The 18832-nt window shown below is 38.4% G+C and overlaps 1 protein-coding gene across 1 annotated transcript in view; it reads right to left on the bottom strand.

Moving 5' to 3' along the window:
* Positions 1-18832, bottom strand: part of LOC309682902 (histone-arginine methyltransferase CARM1-like) — a gene marked incomplete at its 3' end in the record, with an annotated part of 74103 nt that overhangs the window by 40395 nt on the left and 14876 nt on the right. The window contains exon 2 of the mRNA XM_082497031.1: positions 7981-8106. Within this exon, the coding sequence (XP_082353157.1) occupies positions 7981-8106 (126 nt within the window). The remainder of the gene's footprint in view (positions 1-7980; positions 8107-18832) is intronic.

The raw sequence follows: 18832 nt of genomic DNA, 5'->3' as shown, positions 1-18832 counted from the left end.
TAGTTCACATCCTAATGTACCTGTAATAAGCACTTCTTTGGAGCAAAACTCATCTTACACAATCAATTATTTGCTTTCAGAAGAAAAGTATCATTTTCTCCTTTTTTCTTAGTCATTGAGAAGGCAAGGAAAACTCCCACAATTGTGTGCTGAAGTGCTTTCACACAGATCTTGTTGAGGAAATTAAAAAAAAAAATTCCTCTGCAAATAATTTCAAAGAACATAAAAAATGTAACTCTCAGATATTTTCTCTGAAAGCCAATACCTTATTTATTTCTCATTTATTCCCTTTTTTTTTCCCAAATAAAATCTGAAAACAGAAATTAATTGGAAAACTTTTACCTTAAGAGAAAGCTGTATCTCACTGAAAAAAGAGGCATTCAGCTATAAAGTTTTAACTAGCTATGCACCTCAGCTAAGATTTGCTGTTGGACATTAAATCCATGCTAATCAATTATATGGTTTGGTAACTTGTCAGAGATATTCTGCGTGTATTACTGCACTGACAGCCTAAAAACTGAACTGTGTAGAAACTGAATAAAGGCCAGATAAAGCTGATTCCTACAATCAAAGACAACAGGAACATGCTTCCAAAAAGCCCTGCTTCTGGTGTCTTTTTTTCACTACTCCCTTCCCAAAAAGGAAAGCAGAAGCCCCAGGCTCCTGTAGCACTTCCCGCAGGCACATTCATACCCTATTCCTGGTAAATTGTCACTCAAATGGTTGCACTCTGCATAAGCAGAACTTTTGTACTGATTTCTCTTAACAAAATGCATATCCTCAAAGCAGAAGACACACACACACAAACACAAGCTATTAACATTGTGCACCTCAGCCATCTGCTCAAAACAGATGGAGTCTCTCACTACTCCAAAGTGGAAGAGGGTGGAGAAGGAACACAAAAAAAAAAGCCTCCAGTAAGAAACCTGGTTGGTTGTTGGGGAAGAAAGGAAAAAACAAAGCTATCCAACATACATAGAATAAGGGAAAGAAAACTCAATGGGGACTAAAATCCCACAAATTTCATGCAGCAGAAATCAAAAAAAATGCTACTTGCAATAAGTCATTAAATAAATATATTTTACCAATAGCTGTTAGATTTTCTGATCTAAGGAGATTAGCATAAATGCCATGGAGAAGAACTACTCTCACATTATTTTGCATTATCTGCTGCAGGCTACTATTAAAATGCAGTACCTACATTAAGCAGTGAATTTGGCCCGTAACTGATGAGAGGTGTACAATCATCACTTTGACCATGTTTGAAAAAATGAATGGAAGTAAGTCCATAACTTACCACAAGACCATATCAAATGATCAGACAGGTCAGGCTGTCTGCACCTAACAAGTGGGACAGAGTCTTCCACTTGGAACAACAGAATTGCAAAATACCCAAATAATGAAATGCCTGCTTTGCAAAAAAGTGAAACATGCAGTAAAAATATGGTAAGTTTATCCCAGCCAGGTTATTATCCAAGATGTCTGAGGTTGGCATATTATTTCCAAATGAGGAAGAAAATCTTTTTGTTTCTATTCATTTGTAGGTATTAGACTTCACAAATTAACAGTGACACCTATTACAAGTACCCTAGTAAAATACAAACAGAATTCACCTCACAGACTCAAAAGAAAAAGCTCCCAGAAATCCTTGGGTTTACACCAGTTTGACAGTATTTATCCCAAATATTTTTCTCTTTATGTTATACCTTTCAACCAATTATACAGCTTTTCATTGCCATAAACATAGTAGATTAGACTAATGGGATTCTATTCATTTTAAGAACTCATTTATTAATATTTCAGTCAGCACCAGACCATTTTGTTGCAAACATTACTGAATATTCAATCAAGTTTGCAGACTAGGTCACTTGTCACAGTGCTACTTCATAAGTGAATTTCTGCAGCCTTCTTTCAAACTTTTTTTATGAGTCTGGATTTGTGCAACAGAAATTATTTTGTCCCAAACACACTACAGGGTGAATCATTTCAAGTGTCATCACAGAAGAACTAGGTGCTTAGAAATTCAGTCAATAAGCACAGAGGGGACTCAATCAGTTGTGTATTTTTACAGGTAACATGACTGATGGCCTTGTGTCATTCCACATCAGGAACTGGAGTTCACATGTTCCAAATCTCATTATTCAGTTTCCTAAGTCATCCTTTTCCCAAAGACAAAACTTTTTCTATTTTTAGCACCAGTAATACATGCTTCCTTTGGTAAGCACAAAGCAAAATACTGCATCACCTCCAAGCTAAAATTGCATCACCTCCTAACTAAAATGGATAGAAACAGAAAATAGAAAATTGCACTCATTAGTAAGTGATTCACATTAATATAAAACAAAAATGAAGCCAAATTGATAAAACAGTTGGTTATCATCAAGAATATTAAAGGAGTGCCTTTAATTTCAAGCTGCAACTGCACTCCAAAGCAATGTGAACTAGCAGATGCGAAAGCTTCCCTCACTGTGTCAATCTCACACTAAAAACGTTACCAAAAGAATAGTCATGATTTGTAAAATGGCATTATAAAGTATCTAAATATAAAAGTTTCATTTTCTTTAGAACAGTCATTACACTTGTATTAGACAGAGAAATAGGTTTTTAAGTTGCAGTTAAATTTACATAAAGGTTGTACAAATTATTGTGATATTGCAGAACTTTTAAACTATACTTTGAGAACTATTAAACTAAGAATCATTAGATCCTTTCTTTTATTCTTCCTCAAAAGAATGGATGATTCTTATGTAGACAAGCTTCCTCAGAATACAAATTACATTTTAATAAAGGAAGACTATTTGGCTCAGTACAATACAATTGGACGAACTGGAAGTATTGAGATGGATATGGTTGATGCAGGTGGTTCACTAGTGTCTTCTAGTTTTAATTAGCAAGAATGCTGAAAGTCTTGGTTCATAAAAAATCTAGCAGTGATTAGCGAGAGCCTCTTCTGAACTGGTGGCCACAGACATGCCTCACATGAAACCACTGTCTGTTAGCACTGATTTAGTGGCTATTAATTTTCAAAATACTGCCAACATTTTCTAAGACGTACCTTGATTCCCTGGAATGAATAACTGTTTTAAACAATTATCCACCCAGGTACCCCCAATCTCTTCCACTCTTACCAAAACACAAGACATAAGAATTAAAGGGATTTTTAAACACTCTGAATGACTGGACAACTTCCCAGTACAAGCATGTTGCCACCTTCAACACAGAATTGACACTGCAATATTATAATTTACAGGCAGGCAGATCTAGCATTATTGAGATCTAGCAGATAGGAGTACAAACTCTAGAAATTTAAAATACTTCATATAGTAATTTTTTCTAAAGCTGTGGGAAAAATACGCTAAACTACTTGCCTATAGAAGAAAAAAAAATATTATCAGATCGTATCTGGAAAGCCAAACACTAACATTAACTAGAAAGAAAACAGCCCAGAATAATTCCAATGAAAATACCAGAATATTACGAGCTACTCAAAAACCGTGGAGAAGTGATTGACCTTTTTCCAATCCCCTTTATGTTGTCCTCCCAGGAATCAGACTCAATCAATACTTTAAAATGCTAATGCTAAAATCATTCCCACAGAGATGTTCAAGGAAACCCTGGAAAAACAAAAGGTACTGAAAATGGTGCCCTAAGTGATTAGGTCTGTAGCTTCCCTTAAATCCTACCACCTTGAACAGACTCAGTGAGTCAGCTCAAAACACGACAAAGATTGTGAATGGCTGCCTCTAACTAGATCAAGGAAAGCAATGGAAGAGAAAACCACAGAGCGAGACAATGGCAAACCCAGAGGTTTGAACAGTGAGACTAACAAACACAGACACAGCAGAAGGCATGGTTGGTGGCAGCCTTCTCTCTTAAGATTTGCAAATAGACCAGCGGTCTTCAAAATCACATCATGCGTATTTGTTCTTGCACATCACAGTCCTCAGCTCCAAATACAACCTAGAAAAATATTATCTTATTATACACACTTATTCTGGTGAAGCTGAACAGGTCAAACTAATTGCTGCATATTCCCAAAGCCCACCCAGTGGTTGGGACAGCCACGTAAATGAATTAACTCAGGGAAAGCACCTACAAAGCTTTCAGCCACTTTGTGACAGTGGAGTAAACTGGAGTATGACACAGAACCAAAGTTTCTGCCCCAGAAGTGAGAAGTGTGCATGTAGTATGCCTTAAAAGTAAAAATCTGGTTTTTAAGTCATTCTAGTAGTAGAACCCCCTACTGCTCTTTTGAGACTAACAAGTCCTGGACTTCACAATCATTATGAATTGCAGAGATGCAATTACAGTCAATGCATTTAGTAAATTCTCCTCTCAACAATTTGCACCTCATTGTTTACATGACTTTCAAGCTGCAAGATTAAAGACATTTGTGAATTTAACTGCTTTCTAAATTGACCCAAATAGAACAAGATTCAGGTAACTAAACTCTTCTTTTTTTGCTTTTCTGAAAAACAGAATCACCACTTCGAACAGAAACCAGCAAGCAAGCACAGAGTCATTTGGTCCCCTACTTAACAGTATTTATTATTTGACACAAATTCTTAGATTTAAACTGCTGAACAGCTTCCTTGCAACCTGTGGGTCTTGAGGCATATCAATTAGTTTTCCTCACTTACTTTGGGTGCATGACTCAGTGGTCTCAGTACACACTAACTGGAATCCTTCTGGATAAAATTAAACCGAAATACATGCTCCAGGAATAAAATTTGACAGTCAATGGTTATTTAGTCTATGTGACCAGACTAGATCTAGTTCAAAATAAACACACCCTTCTTTCTTGCCTCTTTCCCAAATGGGTATAATTTGCATACCAGGGTCCCAGCACTAATTGTTCTGTTCTACAAACTTGTTCCTTCTGGACTGTGTGACTTGCTCATGGAGTCATAGCTCATTAGATCCATATGCCATTATATAAAATAATAATTTGGGGGAAAAAAATCACCATAAGACATACCATGTTCCTTTCTTTGAATTATACTGCAGTAACAGCATGTACATTTACATATCTAAAACGCGATGTATGTCTTTAATATATATTTCACATACATCTCTCTCTCTCTACAGGCACACACACACTCCTATGTCTCTAGTTCAGTTCTGTATGTGGAGATCCACAAATACTACATGCTATAAATAACTGAAAACTGTAAATAACACTTTTTTTTTTCCACCTGCTTCTATGTAATTGGCACAGCTATTAGAGCTGGCAGACAACTTTCAAGGTAAGTTGTGCTCGTAAAACAACATCTACAGACACCGACTATCGGCATGTCCAATACCTGGATGGACTGTGAAAGTGGCTGGAGATCAGGGTTATGGGTTTGAAAGAGAAGAAACCTGCATTCTGCCACTACCTTGAAAGAACAATTCTTCCTATGCTCATGAACTAATTCTGTGCTGAATAAGCGGGCCATTTCCACCAAAGAGTAGAGCTACATACCAAATCTGCCACAGATGACTTACAGACTGGTTGGTTGGTCTGTTACAGATAAATGATCTTTGTTTTTGAAAGACAAGCCTGTAGGCTACTAACTTTCATTTTTATTGCCTGCTTGATCCTACTCAGATGTTTAACATATGTTCAGCAGGAAATGAAAGATACAGTCTATGATATATGACTGTCTATGCTGGAACCAGAACAGCAATTCTCTGTGTGGGCACAAGCAGGGCATGAATTTCCCTCTCCCCCTACTTCTCACTCTGTGTCTTCCTCTACCTTCCTAAAAGACAGAGGACTAAAAAAACCTAACACTTTTATAATGCATTTTCATAACAACTTTAATATATGAAAAAGGAATTTTCAGTCCATTGTTTTAATAACAGCGTAACTTTTATTTATTATACCCACATAAACATTTGCAAATACATAACACTGAGAGTAACACCCACAATTGTACACAGCAAACAACAAAGGGTTAGCTTCTGCTCTATAACCTTGACTTTGTAAAAACTTACAACTTTCTCAAGACTAGGTGCTATTTGATATACTCAACATGTAGAAGGTAACACCAAGCCATTCTACAAGTAACCTTCGACTTAACAGAGCACCCAACTCACTCCATTTGATATCAATATGCTTGTCATTTAATCTGAACAGACTCTACTTCAACCAATCCATTATAATCCTGTCATTTTATCAATGAGTTGTTGCATGAACTAACAAGCCATTTCAATTTATTTTCCCCTGAGTTTTAAAGATGCAAAAAATATAGAAAACACTCAATTTTGTCAAGCTAACAAACAATCAGAAGTAATAAATTGAGAGACTTATCTATACTGTTCTTATCTATTTCACAACATGTAGCTATACAAATAAACTAAACACAAATCACCAAGGCGTACAGCTAAAGAGAGGACTGAAATTATCACTTAATCTTCAAGGCGCTCCTCTCAAGTAAAATACCAAACTGTACAGAAATTAGCTGGATTTTTTTCAAATACCTGTTCGTAAAGGTGGGGAAGAACACTAAGAGAAAATTCTTTTGCCTTGGGATCCCAAACTATCAGTGCTTTTTGGAATCCGAACCTTCCTATGTAGACAAGACATGGTGGAGTTTCCAGACCAAAGAGTACTGAAAAACTTGCCTGACTCCTTAATTATTAGCTATTAATTATCTCAGCAGTGAGCTAATAAATTGCTAAACAACCTAATCTTAATTATCGCTTCAGTTATGATGTGGGTCTCTGTAAGAGACAATATTGTACTGCAGTCTCAAGAGAAATCACTAAAAGGAAACACAATACTGAATTTTAACACTCAGATACATAGATAAAAAGCCAGCAGACACTTGCAGTCATGCTTACCTTACATTCATATTGTTTTAGCAAGATTAAGTGGTTGAAAATGTGAATAGCTTTTCTTGATGGATACAGATGAAAGACTGTAATCAGGTAAGACTTCAAAGGCCACCAAGATTTGGCACCCAACTGAAAAAATCAGGTTAGTCTAAAGACTGTATTTTCTAGTAGAGCGGGACTCAAGAGTTCATTTATGTCTACATGACACAGGACTAGGAACGCATTGCGCAAACCAAATTGTCTACATCCAAATTCTCAGGCCTTGATACTTTGAAACATGTATGTGTCTTTAAACAAGCTTCCCCCCCCAAAAAAAATAACCAGTTGCTCTGTGCTTCAGTTTCTACACAATATAAAATGGAAATAACTATAATCACTTCCGGGAAATCCCCAGGCCTAATGATGTGGGTTGCTATATAAGAACTCCTGCTTATTGCTAAAGAGGAAGATGTGTGCTACCTATAGTTACACAATTTCAAAATGAGTGAGCTGCACACTACTTAGAATAAATAGGCAGCCTTCTGAATTTCCTTACACAAAAACTAAGGATGCTTTTCCAAAAGCCAGTCTGAAGACAGAACATACTAAAAAGTCTCAGCTGTTGGATTCACAAAAAACACAAGTCAGGTGAAAGTATGAAAATACAGATCTCAACATTTTACTAAAATACAGTCATGTTTCTAGAACTGACTGAGTTTCTTTTTCAGCATCACTAAACACAAAATATCTGTCCTAAGAACTGCAGGAGTATGTTAAACTACCTCAATTAATTATACAGGCAAACAGATCTGTAAGGCAATTTCTGAATGGGAAGCAACAAGTGGCAGATTGCCCACACCAAGCACTACATTTACCAGTTCTTAGAGTTTATGAAGTTAAATCATATGATCCGTTATCTGTATTTGCTTTCTTCAGAAACTTAATCTGCAGTTGTTTTGCAAAAATGTTATGTCCACTATGTGAATGGTGCATACTCCACAAAAGGCAGCTGGAGTGGGTTAGAGGCAAATGAAGTTGCACAAATGATCATAACAAAATATAATATTTAAATAGCCAACATGAAACAGAGGCAGAAGACAACATATTTTAGAGTGAACTTTACAAATACAGTAGCATGGCAGGAGGAAGAAGATGCTCACAAATGCAAGATGTACTTACCAGCTTGTGACTTGAACTGGAGCAAGGCACTGTTGTATCCCAGTGAAATTAACACAGACTGTTTTCCCACATGACAGTACTCAGTGTCTCTGTTAACCAAGCATTTAAACACACAGACTCCATCAGCTGAAGGGAAAAAATACAGAAAAAAAAATACAGAAAACTTTCAGCAATCAAAAATAAAACCAGGTAAAGAACTAGATATCTCTTTCGATTAACAATATACATAAGCACGTATCTGAAGTACACAACTTGGTGAAAATGCACTTTCTCTAACATGTTGCTTCTTAAGCTGATTTTCCAGTGACCTACAGTTTCCATCCCATTTATCATCCATAGTTTCTTGAAGTTTCCCTGTCCTCAGAAGAAAGAGAGAAAGCTGACTAAATTAATTTTACCTGGTTCCTAACAAGGAACTACTTCTACTTCTACTACTTTCTACTTCTTTTGCTTCCATAATCCTATGTGCCGATGTCCTGATAACCTCTAGAGATGTTGCTCTGGCAAATGAAATGGCAAGGTAAAGAATCAGGGATCAATTACAATCACCATACAAGAAGAAGTAAACCAGCTTTTTCCAGTAAACACACACTACGTTCCACACCATGTCTGACAACTATCAATAAACATACCATGTGAAAAAAAAATGCAATTTTTCAGACAATGAAGAACACATAAGTACTTCAGAACTAGGGACAGGAGCAGCAGAGGACAAGCCTGTGCACTGTGCTCCTTGGGGAGGGGGATCCAATATCAGAGGCTTAAGTGGTGCAGTACATAGGTACACACTGTCTCACTGTCAGCTTTGCAGCTGTCAGGAAGCAACTGTGTGAGCACATCAAGCAAGACGCACATTATCACTTTCATAAACCTGAAAGAGGTCTGAAAGGGACCTTCAGGCAAATGGCAGCTATGGATTTGGGCTACAATAGGTAAAGCTTTTAAATTATGGGTTTTTGCGTATATCTTCATCACTCCAGCAGCAAAGCTCCAGGACTTAATATCCCTGAACCATTCTTTCATACATTTTGGTCCGCTTTGCTGACAAGTGTTTATGATGTTTCTCCCACGCACATTTTATGCTTCTGGAGATAAATGATAAAACAAAAACCCTACCAGAACTAGAAAAAGTTAAAGGTTTAAGGTGAAACAGAAACAAAAAGAGAACAAAAGCAAAAGTTCACAAATTGGCAGTAACAAAGGAAAGTGATATAGTGCAATATACTAAAGACTGTGCAAGATTAAAAAACGAAGAAAAGCCAGAATGAAAGGAAAGAAAATACACATCTTGAAAAGCAAGAGATGTAATAAATAAATTATTATTAAAAGTTCAGTAGAAAGCTAATTATGCACTTCTGCACTATGCTACTCTGCTAGCAACATTTGAAGGACCAGAGCGACAAGGCATAGACAGACATCATACAGGCACCCAGTGCATTTTTTTAAACCTTACGCTTCACAGCACCTGCTGAGATGAGAAGTGAACAGAACAGAAAGACCACTACATGATGTTCCACATGTCAAGCAATGTTTAGTCAGGCAAAAGATGTTGTCAGGAAAGGGGGTGTGTCCCACCTTGGTTGGCCCACTTTTACATCTGCACGCTCATTTGTATATGTAGCCTCTTTCATAATTTAGGCTCATGAACAAACTGAAGGCAGACAACTGGGCTTGCAACAATCTGCCACCATTGTCCCTTTAGGAGGGCACACTCAGCCTTCTATTCCCTGGGCTGAACAGAGCTGGCTCCTCTGGTGTACTCTTTTTGTACACCATGTGCTGCAGTTCCCTAACTATCTGGGTTTACTACAGTTTGCCAAAGCATTTCATAGATTTCCAAATGGTCAGCACATGGACTTCTGGTCTTCCACACGTCCCGGCTGAAGCACATCTTTTTATGTTTTCTAAAACGCAAGCTTTTCTTCCACCCATAACTATCAAGGGCATCTTCCACATGAACATTTTAAAACATATATATACTACCTCAGTTACTCAGAATAATCAGTACTAAGAAAACACTCAAGCTAGTTGTAAAAGCAAAATGCTCTCAGTGTACAGCAATATAGGAGTGAATCAACCCATTTCTAGCTGTCTCTCAGCACACACATGAAATTGTCTTTTTACCCACGTCTCAGTTCATTCATACTGATCTGTACTTGGGCTGGGGTAATCCCAAACATGGATATAGGCTGGGTGATGAGTGGATTGAGGAGGACTTGGGGGTGTTGGTGGATGAAAAATTGAATATGAGCCCACAATGTGCGCAGGGTGCAATAATGGCACAGTGTTGCTCAGTAGATGTACTAATAGCCAGCCATCACAAAGCAAACTGATTATCACCATGTGAGAGCTGAACACCATCCTGCAAAGCATGGGAAACTTTATTTCACAATGGCTATTAATTTGTTCTCAGGATAGTCTAACTGTAGGGTAGTGGGCAAAAATGATGGCACCCAGCCAAGCCCAGGAAAAGCACCACATCCAAAGAGGTAGAAGGTAGTCAAATGTCTAGCAAGAGTCCCAAGGCTGCTTCTTCCTTAAGTGAATGATCAGTAACCTCTGGAGAGAAGGCTGATATGAAGTTAAACAGAATCCTAAACATGGATGCCTGTATGAAAAGAAACATGCAATCTGAGCTTGGCTTCTATATCGGTAAAGAAACATAGGTACACAGAGTTTGCTGAAGAACATCAGATGTGTCATTGGTAAGTTTCTTGAGAAATGATTAACTGGGAATATCTTAGAGAAAGAAAAAAACCAAAACAATTTGGAGTTGATCTAAACATGCAGACAGACATACGGAAATGCTTTAACTTTTATTTCTACTTATGTCCTTCTAGAAATGTGTATCTATTGTGTATATATATTTATATAAATAATATTGTGTTTATATATATATAAAATTTTTACTAACTGTATGGGTTGTAATTGTAAATTTATTCTACTTTAATTTCCCAATGTACAGTTACAGCGATCACACTAAAATCATAACAAACAGGTCTTATCATAGGATTATAAAGTGCTTCAAGTTTTGCTGGTTGCTTGACACCCCTAAAGCCACAGCCACCACATACAATTCAGAATCTCTACAGAAATCTCATGCATTCATTTCACATATTTATTGCCAAAAAAGCAAAAACATGAGTAATGAATCTATCTATCCAGCATGTAGGGCTGCTATTTGGAAAGCCAAAGTTCAGCTAGACTTGAAACTAGCAAGGGATGTCAAGGACAACAAGAAGAGCCTCTGCCACTACATTATCTTTAAAAAAAACCCACAAACAACTATTTTCTAAGAGAGCCAAAAGACTGCAATTCATAAACACAGATGAAATTCATAAACTACAATATGCATTGTTTATACCCAGGACAGGGTATAAATTCTGTTTCACACGTTGAATAAACATAAAGACTTATGGAAAGGAACTCATTTCTCTCACCAACAGAGAGGATGATGTATTTTATTTTATATTTTTGTATTTTCTAGAAAGCCCCTATTCCGGTCCCATTTCCGCGGAAACATGGTTCATGCAGCTGTGCTGATTGGCAATCCCATCTCTCCTAATTTTTGAACTCTTCAGATGATTAAAATCAAATTTGTCCAACATGCTAAAACCACGGTGTGTTTATTCAACCAAAGGGTGGCTGAATAAACATGAAAGGCGCAGTGTGCCTTTCTTGCTGAAGGAAATGATGAGACATGCTTAATAGCTACATTTTCTTCTCAGCCCATGCACGAGCCAAGTCCAGCATCAGTCAATGCTGATGGCACATGAGCAAGAGATGGAGGACTCATAATCATGCATAGCAGTGAAGTTACTTCAAGCAACCACAGAAAGGGTTGGGACAGAGAGGGGGACGAAGCTCTAAAGTAGACAGTGGGAAAGGATGAGGAAGGCACTAGGATAGATCTGAACAAAGCAAATAAGTTGAAGGAAAACCAGGCTTCATTAGTTCTGCTGCTCATGGAATAATTTGTGTTTATTTAGAGATGCTAGCCAAGAGAGTGTCTCAATAGGATTTATAATAATGTGTGAACTAAATCTCACGGTGCTCCTCTGCATTCATTACATTAGGAGATGTTGTGCCATGAAGAGAGCCTGAAACCTTCCTGGGCCCCCACAGAAATCCTGCAACCAGACAAAGTCTAAACCCAGTGTCTGCTAACATAGTACTTCAACCGCAAGATCTCTGAATCAAACCCAACTTCAAATCACAACTACGAAATCACAACTTCACTGCAGAAGAAAAGTATTTAGACTATATACACTTAATCTTATTTTAAGTTCACTTGCTTTACTGATTCTGAATCTGTACATTCAGGAGCCTAAACTTTCTCAAATAATGGCAAGAGACCCTCCTGCAGAAAGCCCCAAAGCCATTCGCCTGAAGTTATGCAGCATGAATCCTATACACAATGAGAGCTTCTCCCTCACCCACAAAACACTTCTAGAAAACCAATCCACTTACTGTAAGCTGCTTAAAATGTACGGCTAAGAAATAAACTTATAACCCCCCAAAAAAGTGCTAGTTTCCTCAGAATCTAATATTGGAAACACAACAGATGCAGTGGTTGTCCATATTGCATAACATATTATGCATTAGGAAAACATATTTTGAGTCATACACCCTACCCTCACTCATCAGGTCTTCTGCCAATTATCAGTTGCCAATTACAATTAATATTACATGATTAAGCCCCAAGTATAGTGAAATCAATTGCCTGCTAACTTGGAATATTCTACATGTTCACTGGAGCTTCTGTGGATGTTCCCCACATATTTTCTGACCTGTAAGGAACAGAGGGCAAACACTTAGACACTGGGGTCTTTCCTCCTACCGGCCTGTAAACTACAAGTACACCAATGTCCTGGTTTGAGGTAAAACAGAACTAATTTTGTTCAGTAACTTCGCTTCTTAGCTGGGCCTCTTCTAACTACTGAAATTAACTGCATATTGTGCAGCCAATGTTCACTCTCTCAGAGTAGTAAGACTTATGTTTATAGCTGATGCCCAGGCATGGTATGCAGAGAGGCTCCTGCTTATACTTACTGCTGTAACCCCCAAGGCCAACCAACTTTGTTATTTGCCCCCTTGGAGGGTTGGAAGCGGAAAAGCATAGTGGGGTCCCACCTGCAGGGAGGAGCAGACAGGACAGGTGACCCAAAACTGACCAACAGAGTATTCCATCCCATCTGCCTCAAGCTCAGTATAAAAGCTGAGGGATCAAAGGGTCAGCTCTCTTCCTTCAATGGCCAGTGTCTGAGGAGGACTCTGTCCATCTGCCTGTGATCCCGATCCTGAATCCAGATCCGGAATTCAGTTCCCGTCCGTCACTGAGTCCAGCCTGGGACTGCCCCAGTGCCAGCTGGTGACGTGATTGTCATCTCAGGAGCTTGATACAGTTTTGTATATTTTTCATTATTTCTTTTTATTTTATTATTAATATTTCATTAAAGTAGTTTAGTTCCTTCTAAACTCATAAGTGTCTTTTTCCTCCTCTGCCTCTCTCTTTGAAGAGGGGCAGAGGGGAGCATCTGTAGGTCCCATCTGGGGTCCCTCAGGTCCCCAGTAGTGGATTCTGGCCTAAACCACGACAACCAACATCAATGAAAATGTATTTCCCATGTACAGATCTGTACAGATCTTTCTTCATCTTGACAAACAGGCAGCATAATATTGTGTTATTGCCAACCATATCCTTGGCTGCATCAGAAGAAGTGTGGCCAGCAGGTCAAAGGAGGTGATTCTGCCCCTCTACTCCGCTCTCATGAGACCCCACCTGGAGTACTGCATCCAGCTCTGGAGTCCCCAACATAAGAAGGACATGGACCTGCTGGAGCATGTCCTGAGGAGAGCCACAAGGATGATCCGAGGACTAGAGCTCCTCTCCTATGAGGACAGGCTGAAAGAGTTGGGGCTGTTCAGCCTGGAGAAGAGAAGGCTCCGGGGAGACCTTATTGCGGCCTTTCAGTACCTAAAGGGGGCCTACAGGAGAGCTGGGGAAGGACTTTTTACTAGGGCATGTAGTGACAGGACAAGGGGGAATGGCTTTAAACTGGAAGAGGGCAGGTTTAATTAAAGATTAGGAAGAAGTTTTTCACTGTGAGGGTGGTAAGGCACTGGAACAGGTTGCCCAGAGGGGTTGTTGAGGCCCCATCCCTGGAGGTGTTCAAGGCCAGGCTGGACGTGGCCTTGGGCAACCTGGTCTAGCGGGAGGTGTCCCTGCCTATGGCAGGGGGGTTGGAACTCAATGATCTTCAAGGTCCTTTCCAACCTAAACCATTCTATGATTCTATGATTTTATTTCAGAACAACAACTAAAGATAGGAGAGCACCAGACTGTATTTTGGTATCAAGACTCAAGGCAATAAAGATGGCAGCCAATGTCATACCCTGCAGAAGTATTTGAAAGGGGAGGGGAATGCTTTATTTCCCCCCCCTTCAGTTAAAATGGAAAGAGAAAATATCACACTTCAAACTCAGTACATAGAATCAATACCATTTCAATTTGTTGCTTTTGCGTCGCACTGAATATGACAGCTCACTGCACGGCTGCAACAGTGAACAGCTACAGAAGACTAATAGGACTAGCAGGTTGTTATTGCACTGAAGTGGACAAGGAAATTGCTGATAGCACTGATTTTCTACTCACAGATGCATGAGATTCTCTATGATAGCCTCCATTTCCTCAGCCTTACTTTTAAAATAATTTCATATCCATTTTGCGTGGAACATGCCCCCAAGGTCTATGCACCCCAAGGTCTACTTAACCCATGGGCCCTGTGTTCACTCTCTCATTAGGACACATGTCAGGATACGGTTAAGACACACTTCACTATATAAAAAAGCAGTTTGTAAAAGGGTTTATAATTTTATTGTATACAGGAGAAACAAAACTGTTGGAGAAACGTCCTTGCTTCCCAGCTACTGGAACACCTATAGAATAGCACAGTAACTTTAAGTCAAGCTTCAGGGGGAAATTAAGCATTTCAGAACAGCATGTATTTTTCTTTAAACCATGTTGATTTTGTGGATCCTTATAAAGGCAACATAAGCAGGACTCTCTCAACTCCTAAACTGTGCTCCAAGGAACTTGAAGGACTCCTCTGGACAGAGCCCATTACTCACACACAGCCTTAAGAGACTTGAATTCTCTTTGCTCTTCCCCCTCACTTTATTCTTCTCAGATACACAGTCATTTTTAGGTTTTGTGCCTTTTTTGTTTTAAGTTGTTCGATGCCATCGTGCACCACTGTGTGGCTTAGCACCACGTGGGATGCTGCCCTCCACTGGGTCAGGCCCATCATGGATGCAGAGGGGAAGTCCAACCAAGAAGACTGTGTGAACACTGCCTTAGAGACTGGCTGCTGCAGAAGCCCAGGTGCCAGAATCGCATATTTTCATTCAGACTCTTCCCACTTTGTTTACAGAAAGAGAAAACAGTCTAGCAGGGAAAAAGCTATACAAACTTTTTATTAGGTCAGATTTTCATTACAAGAATTTTCTCCATTCCATCCTCCTCTTCCCAGGCATCTTTCTTCTTATCAGCCTAAACTTTATGGTGGAAAACAAATATAAGGCACCCATATTTCCAAGCAAGCTCAACAATGATATAGTAAATCCGAGACAGACAGCATTATTACATCATCTTTTCTCACAAAAGTGTGTAAAGCTCCTTCTCTCCTCTACATGGAAAGAAACTCATTTTCTATGTGTGTTTTCTGGTTATTTACTGTATAAGAATTGAAATACTATAGTTAAAATTAAAAGCTTAAAAGTTTAAAAAGTTACTGGGTTCACATCAGGAAAAAAACCCCACACTATGGAATTTCTTTTTCTTAGACTACTATTATTGCAATGGCAAAAATCTTTCAAGACTCAGACATATGTTTGTTTAAACCAGATACCAACAGCCAAAAGAATGTTCCATACAACTTATACCTAATTTCTTATATTTATGAAACATAGTGGGTAAATGCAATAAAGGCTCAGGAATAAGAGGATATTAAATTAGGGAGAAAGAAGAACGAAGATTCATATGATAATCTTACAGCCTCACTTCAAACTAATTCTTCTCTCCATAACTTTCCCTAATGTTGTTAGATGATTGTACACAGTGGCTGCAGGGCAGTAACATGGTAGTGTGGCACAAGGTGACTAATCAGTAGGCAGTTTAAAATACAAGTATTGCACTATACCTGCTCTTCCAATAAAAAAAGAGAGAAAAAGTGTTCTGCCTTGTTTATCCATACCAAGAACAACCACACTCAAAATATCTAAAAAATTTGCTCTTTCACATAAAGCAATTAAGGAAAAAGAAAAAGATCTTCTGAGATTTAAGCCTTGGAGTCTTGCCCAGTTAGCCATTATATTACCTTAACACTTCACTTGTTCAGAGCTTTAATGTTACTATTGCTGCAGACAAAAAGTCCTAAGATACTGTTTTGATGACAACAGCATAAACCTGATGCATACGAACCGGCTGCAACCCCAATGAGAAGCACAAGCCTAAATTCTGTGTAATTTAAGCACAGGTAGGTTACTACATAGAGGCCTAGATTATTTCAAGCTTGGAATAAACAGCTACCCTGTACCTTGTTAGGTAACAAATGAGTTTCTTGCAAAAGGACAGAAAAAACCCACCACAACCACAATCAATTAAAAAAAAAGAATTAATAAATGCAAATTGCAAAAGGAACTATATATTTCATAGCATTATCTCCTACCTACTTCACAAATAAACAAGCCAAATCATAAGTGTAGTAAAATAATCTGATTAAATACATTCCTCTAAAATCAATACTTGCTACATGATTTCTAGACAGAAAAATAACAACTGATTAACTTATTTAAAATCTTTTCCTTATTCAGCATACTAATAACAAAAAAAGAGTTAGCAGCCATCTTTTTAGAAGTACCAAAGCCTTCCTCCTTTGCTCCTCTTCAAAAGAAACCTTGATAAGGCTTTCCTTGGCAGAAAATCCTGGGATTGAGAGTATGAAAAGAAATACGACAAAGCCTGGAAATGGGGCAGAAGGGCCTGGATGAACCTAGATAAAAAGAAAATAAAGGAACAAGATCTGCAAAATTTCACTTTCACAGCTCAGTGCTCAATGTTAACAGAACTGAAAATCCCTTATCCTCTTGCTGGAAATATGTCTAAGCAGTGGCTGTTTACTTGGAAAATAAATTTATGTTGCAGATAACTGTACATACCCATAAATGCCTTCTACAGCACTGAGCACTAAATATTTACTTTTGTACTGCCCTTTCTCTGATTACAATGTTAGATGAACTATTGGGAACTATTTAAAAACTATTAAAATGTTTTTTAAATACTTCCCAGGTACACACTTTTCGAAACTAACTGTTATTTAACTAAAATATTTAATCACCAGAAAAGGCATTCGCTTCACAGAACGACTCTTCCTAAGTATAAGAATTCTTTCAGGGAAAGTTGCTGGTGTTCCCCTGCCAGTTCTCCTTGCCCTGTCCCCCATGACAAAATATTTTTCCTTTAAGATTTTCCTGGCCTAAGATGATGTTTACATTAATTTAACAATTTCTGCTAATCAGCTTTAGAACAAAGATAACCTGACACAGTTATCCACTCCCATATGCCTTTCAGCTGTTTTTTGTTGTTGTTCCCTACATCCGTATCCTTTTTTGAAAAAAGATCAGCACCTACTGCATGCAAAAGGCTAATGCCAAAAACAAATTTCCAAGCAATTCACATCCTTCAACATCATCTTGTCTTTTGCCATTGATGCAAATACAAAATGAAAGAAATACAGTTGTACCAATAGCAGGCTTCAAATATGCCTGCTAACTAAGCACCTGTATCACACCACCTGTTCCTTCAGCTGATTTATGACACCCTTTAAAACACCAAACAAAACAAAGACTGTTTACCCCACACAACTAAGTGCAATGTAAACATCCCTCCGTTAACTGAAGCAGATATACACTCACACAGAAAAAGACATCTTCCAAAGACACTGACTCAAGTCTGGAAGCTATCTGCAGGCAACGCAGTCTTGAGTTAATGCGTAACCTGACCTTTGAAGGCATAGCTGGTTTTTACCATGCACCTGTCAGGGTGCTGGTCTGTCAGCCTCAAAACAGAGCTCTGCCTTTATCTGCAGTCACGCGGCTTAACAAGTAAAACATGTAATCACGAGCAGACCAAAAGTCACCGACTGCAAGCAGTGTAAAAAGAATACTGTGGTACAGAACAATTAGTGCCAATTTTAAGAGTATTCTTATTTATTCAGTCAGCCTCAAGAAGATTTAACTGTCATGCTGCAATAACAACAAGAGACTAAAACAAGTCACTTCTAACTACTGGTGTAACTGACACATCCAAGTTTCAAAAGCATAACATGGCTTATAAAAAAAAAACCAACAACTTGAGACAGGAGGACGGGTTGGTATTTAGAATCATGGGATCTAATATTTTTCTGATATGCAAGCCACCCCATCCAAACACCCACCTCTGCCTGTAATCTCACTGGTCATACCTCCCATAAGTATTAAATGCACCATTTAAAGCCTCATACATGACTAAAACTGGCACCCAGAAGGTGTAAAGAATGTCTGTGACATGGATTCACAATGGTGACAATTGAGGACAACTGCCCTCTTGGTATCCTTACCGTCTTGGATGCAGTTTGTAAGGCAGTCAGAGCTCAAGCAAATACTCTGAAATAGCCACCACAGGAGTGTGCCTTGAGGCACAGTATAGAAGATCTGATTTAATCGTACTACAGCAACCTTTAGAGAAATCAGATGCTTCAAAAAAAAAAAAAAGAATATTTATTTAGATATATATTAAACTAGAAGTGTTTTG

The sequence above is a fragment of the Vanellus vanellus genome (genome assembly GCF_965231255.1).
Source record: "Vanellus vanellus genome assembly, chromosome: Z".
NCBI lineage: Eukaryota > Metazoa > Chordata > Aves > Charadriiformes > Charadriidae > Vanellus > Vanellus vanellus.
Note: the sequence above shows the minus strand (reverse complement) of the source record. Positions and strands in the feature narration are given on the sequence as shown.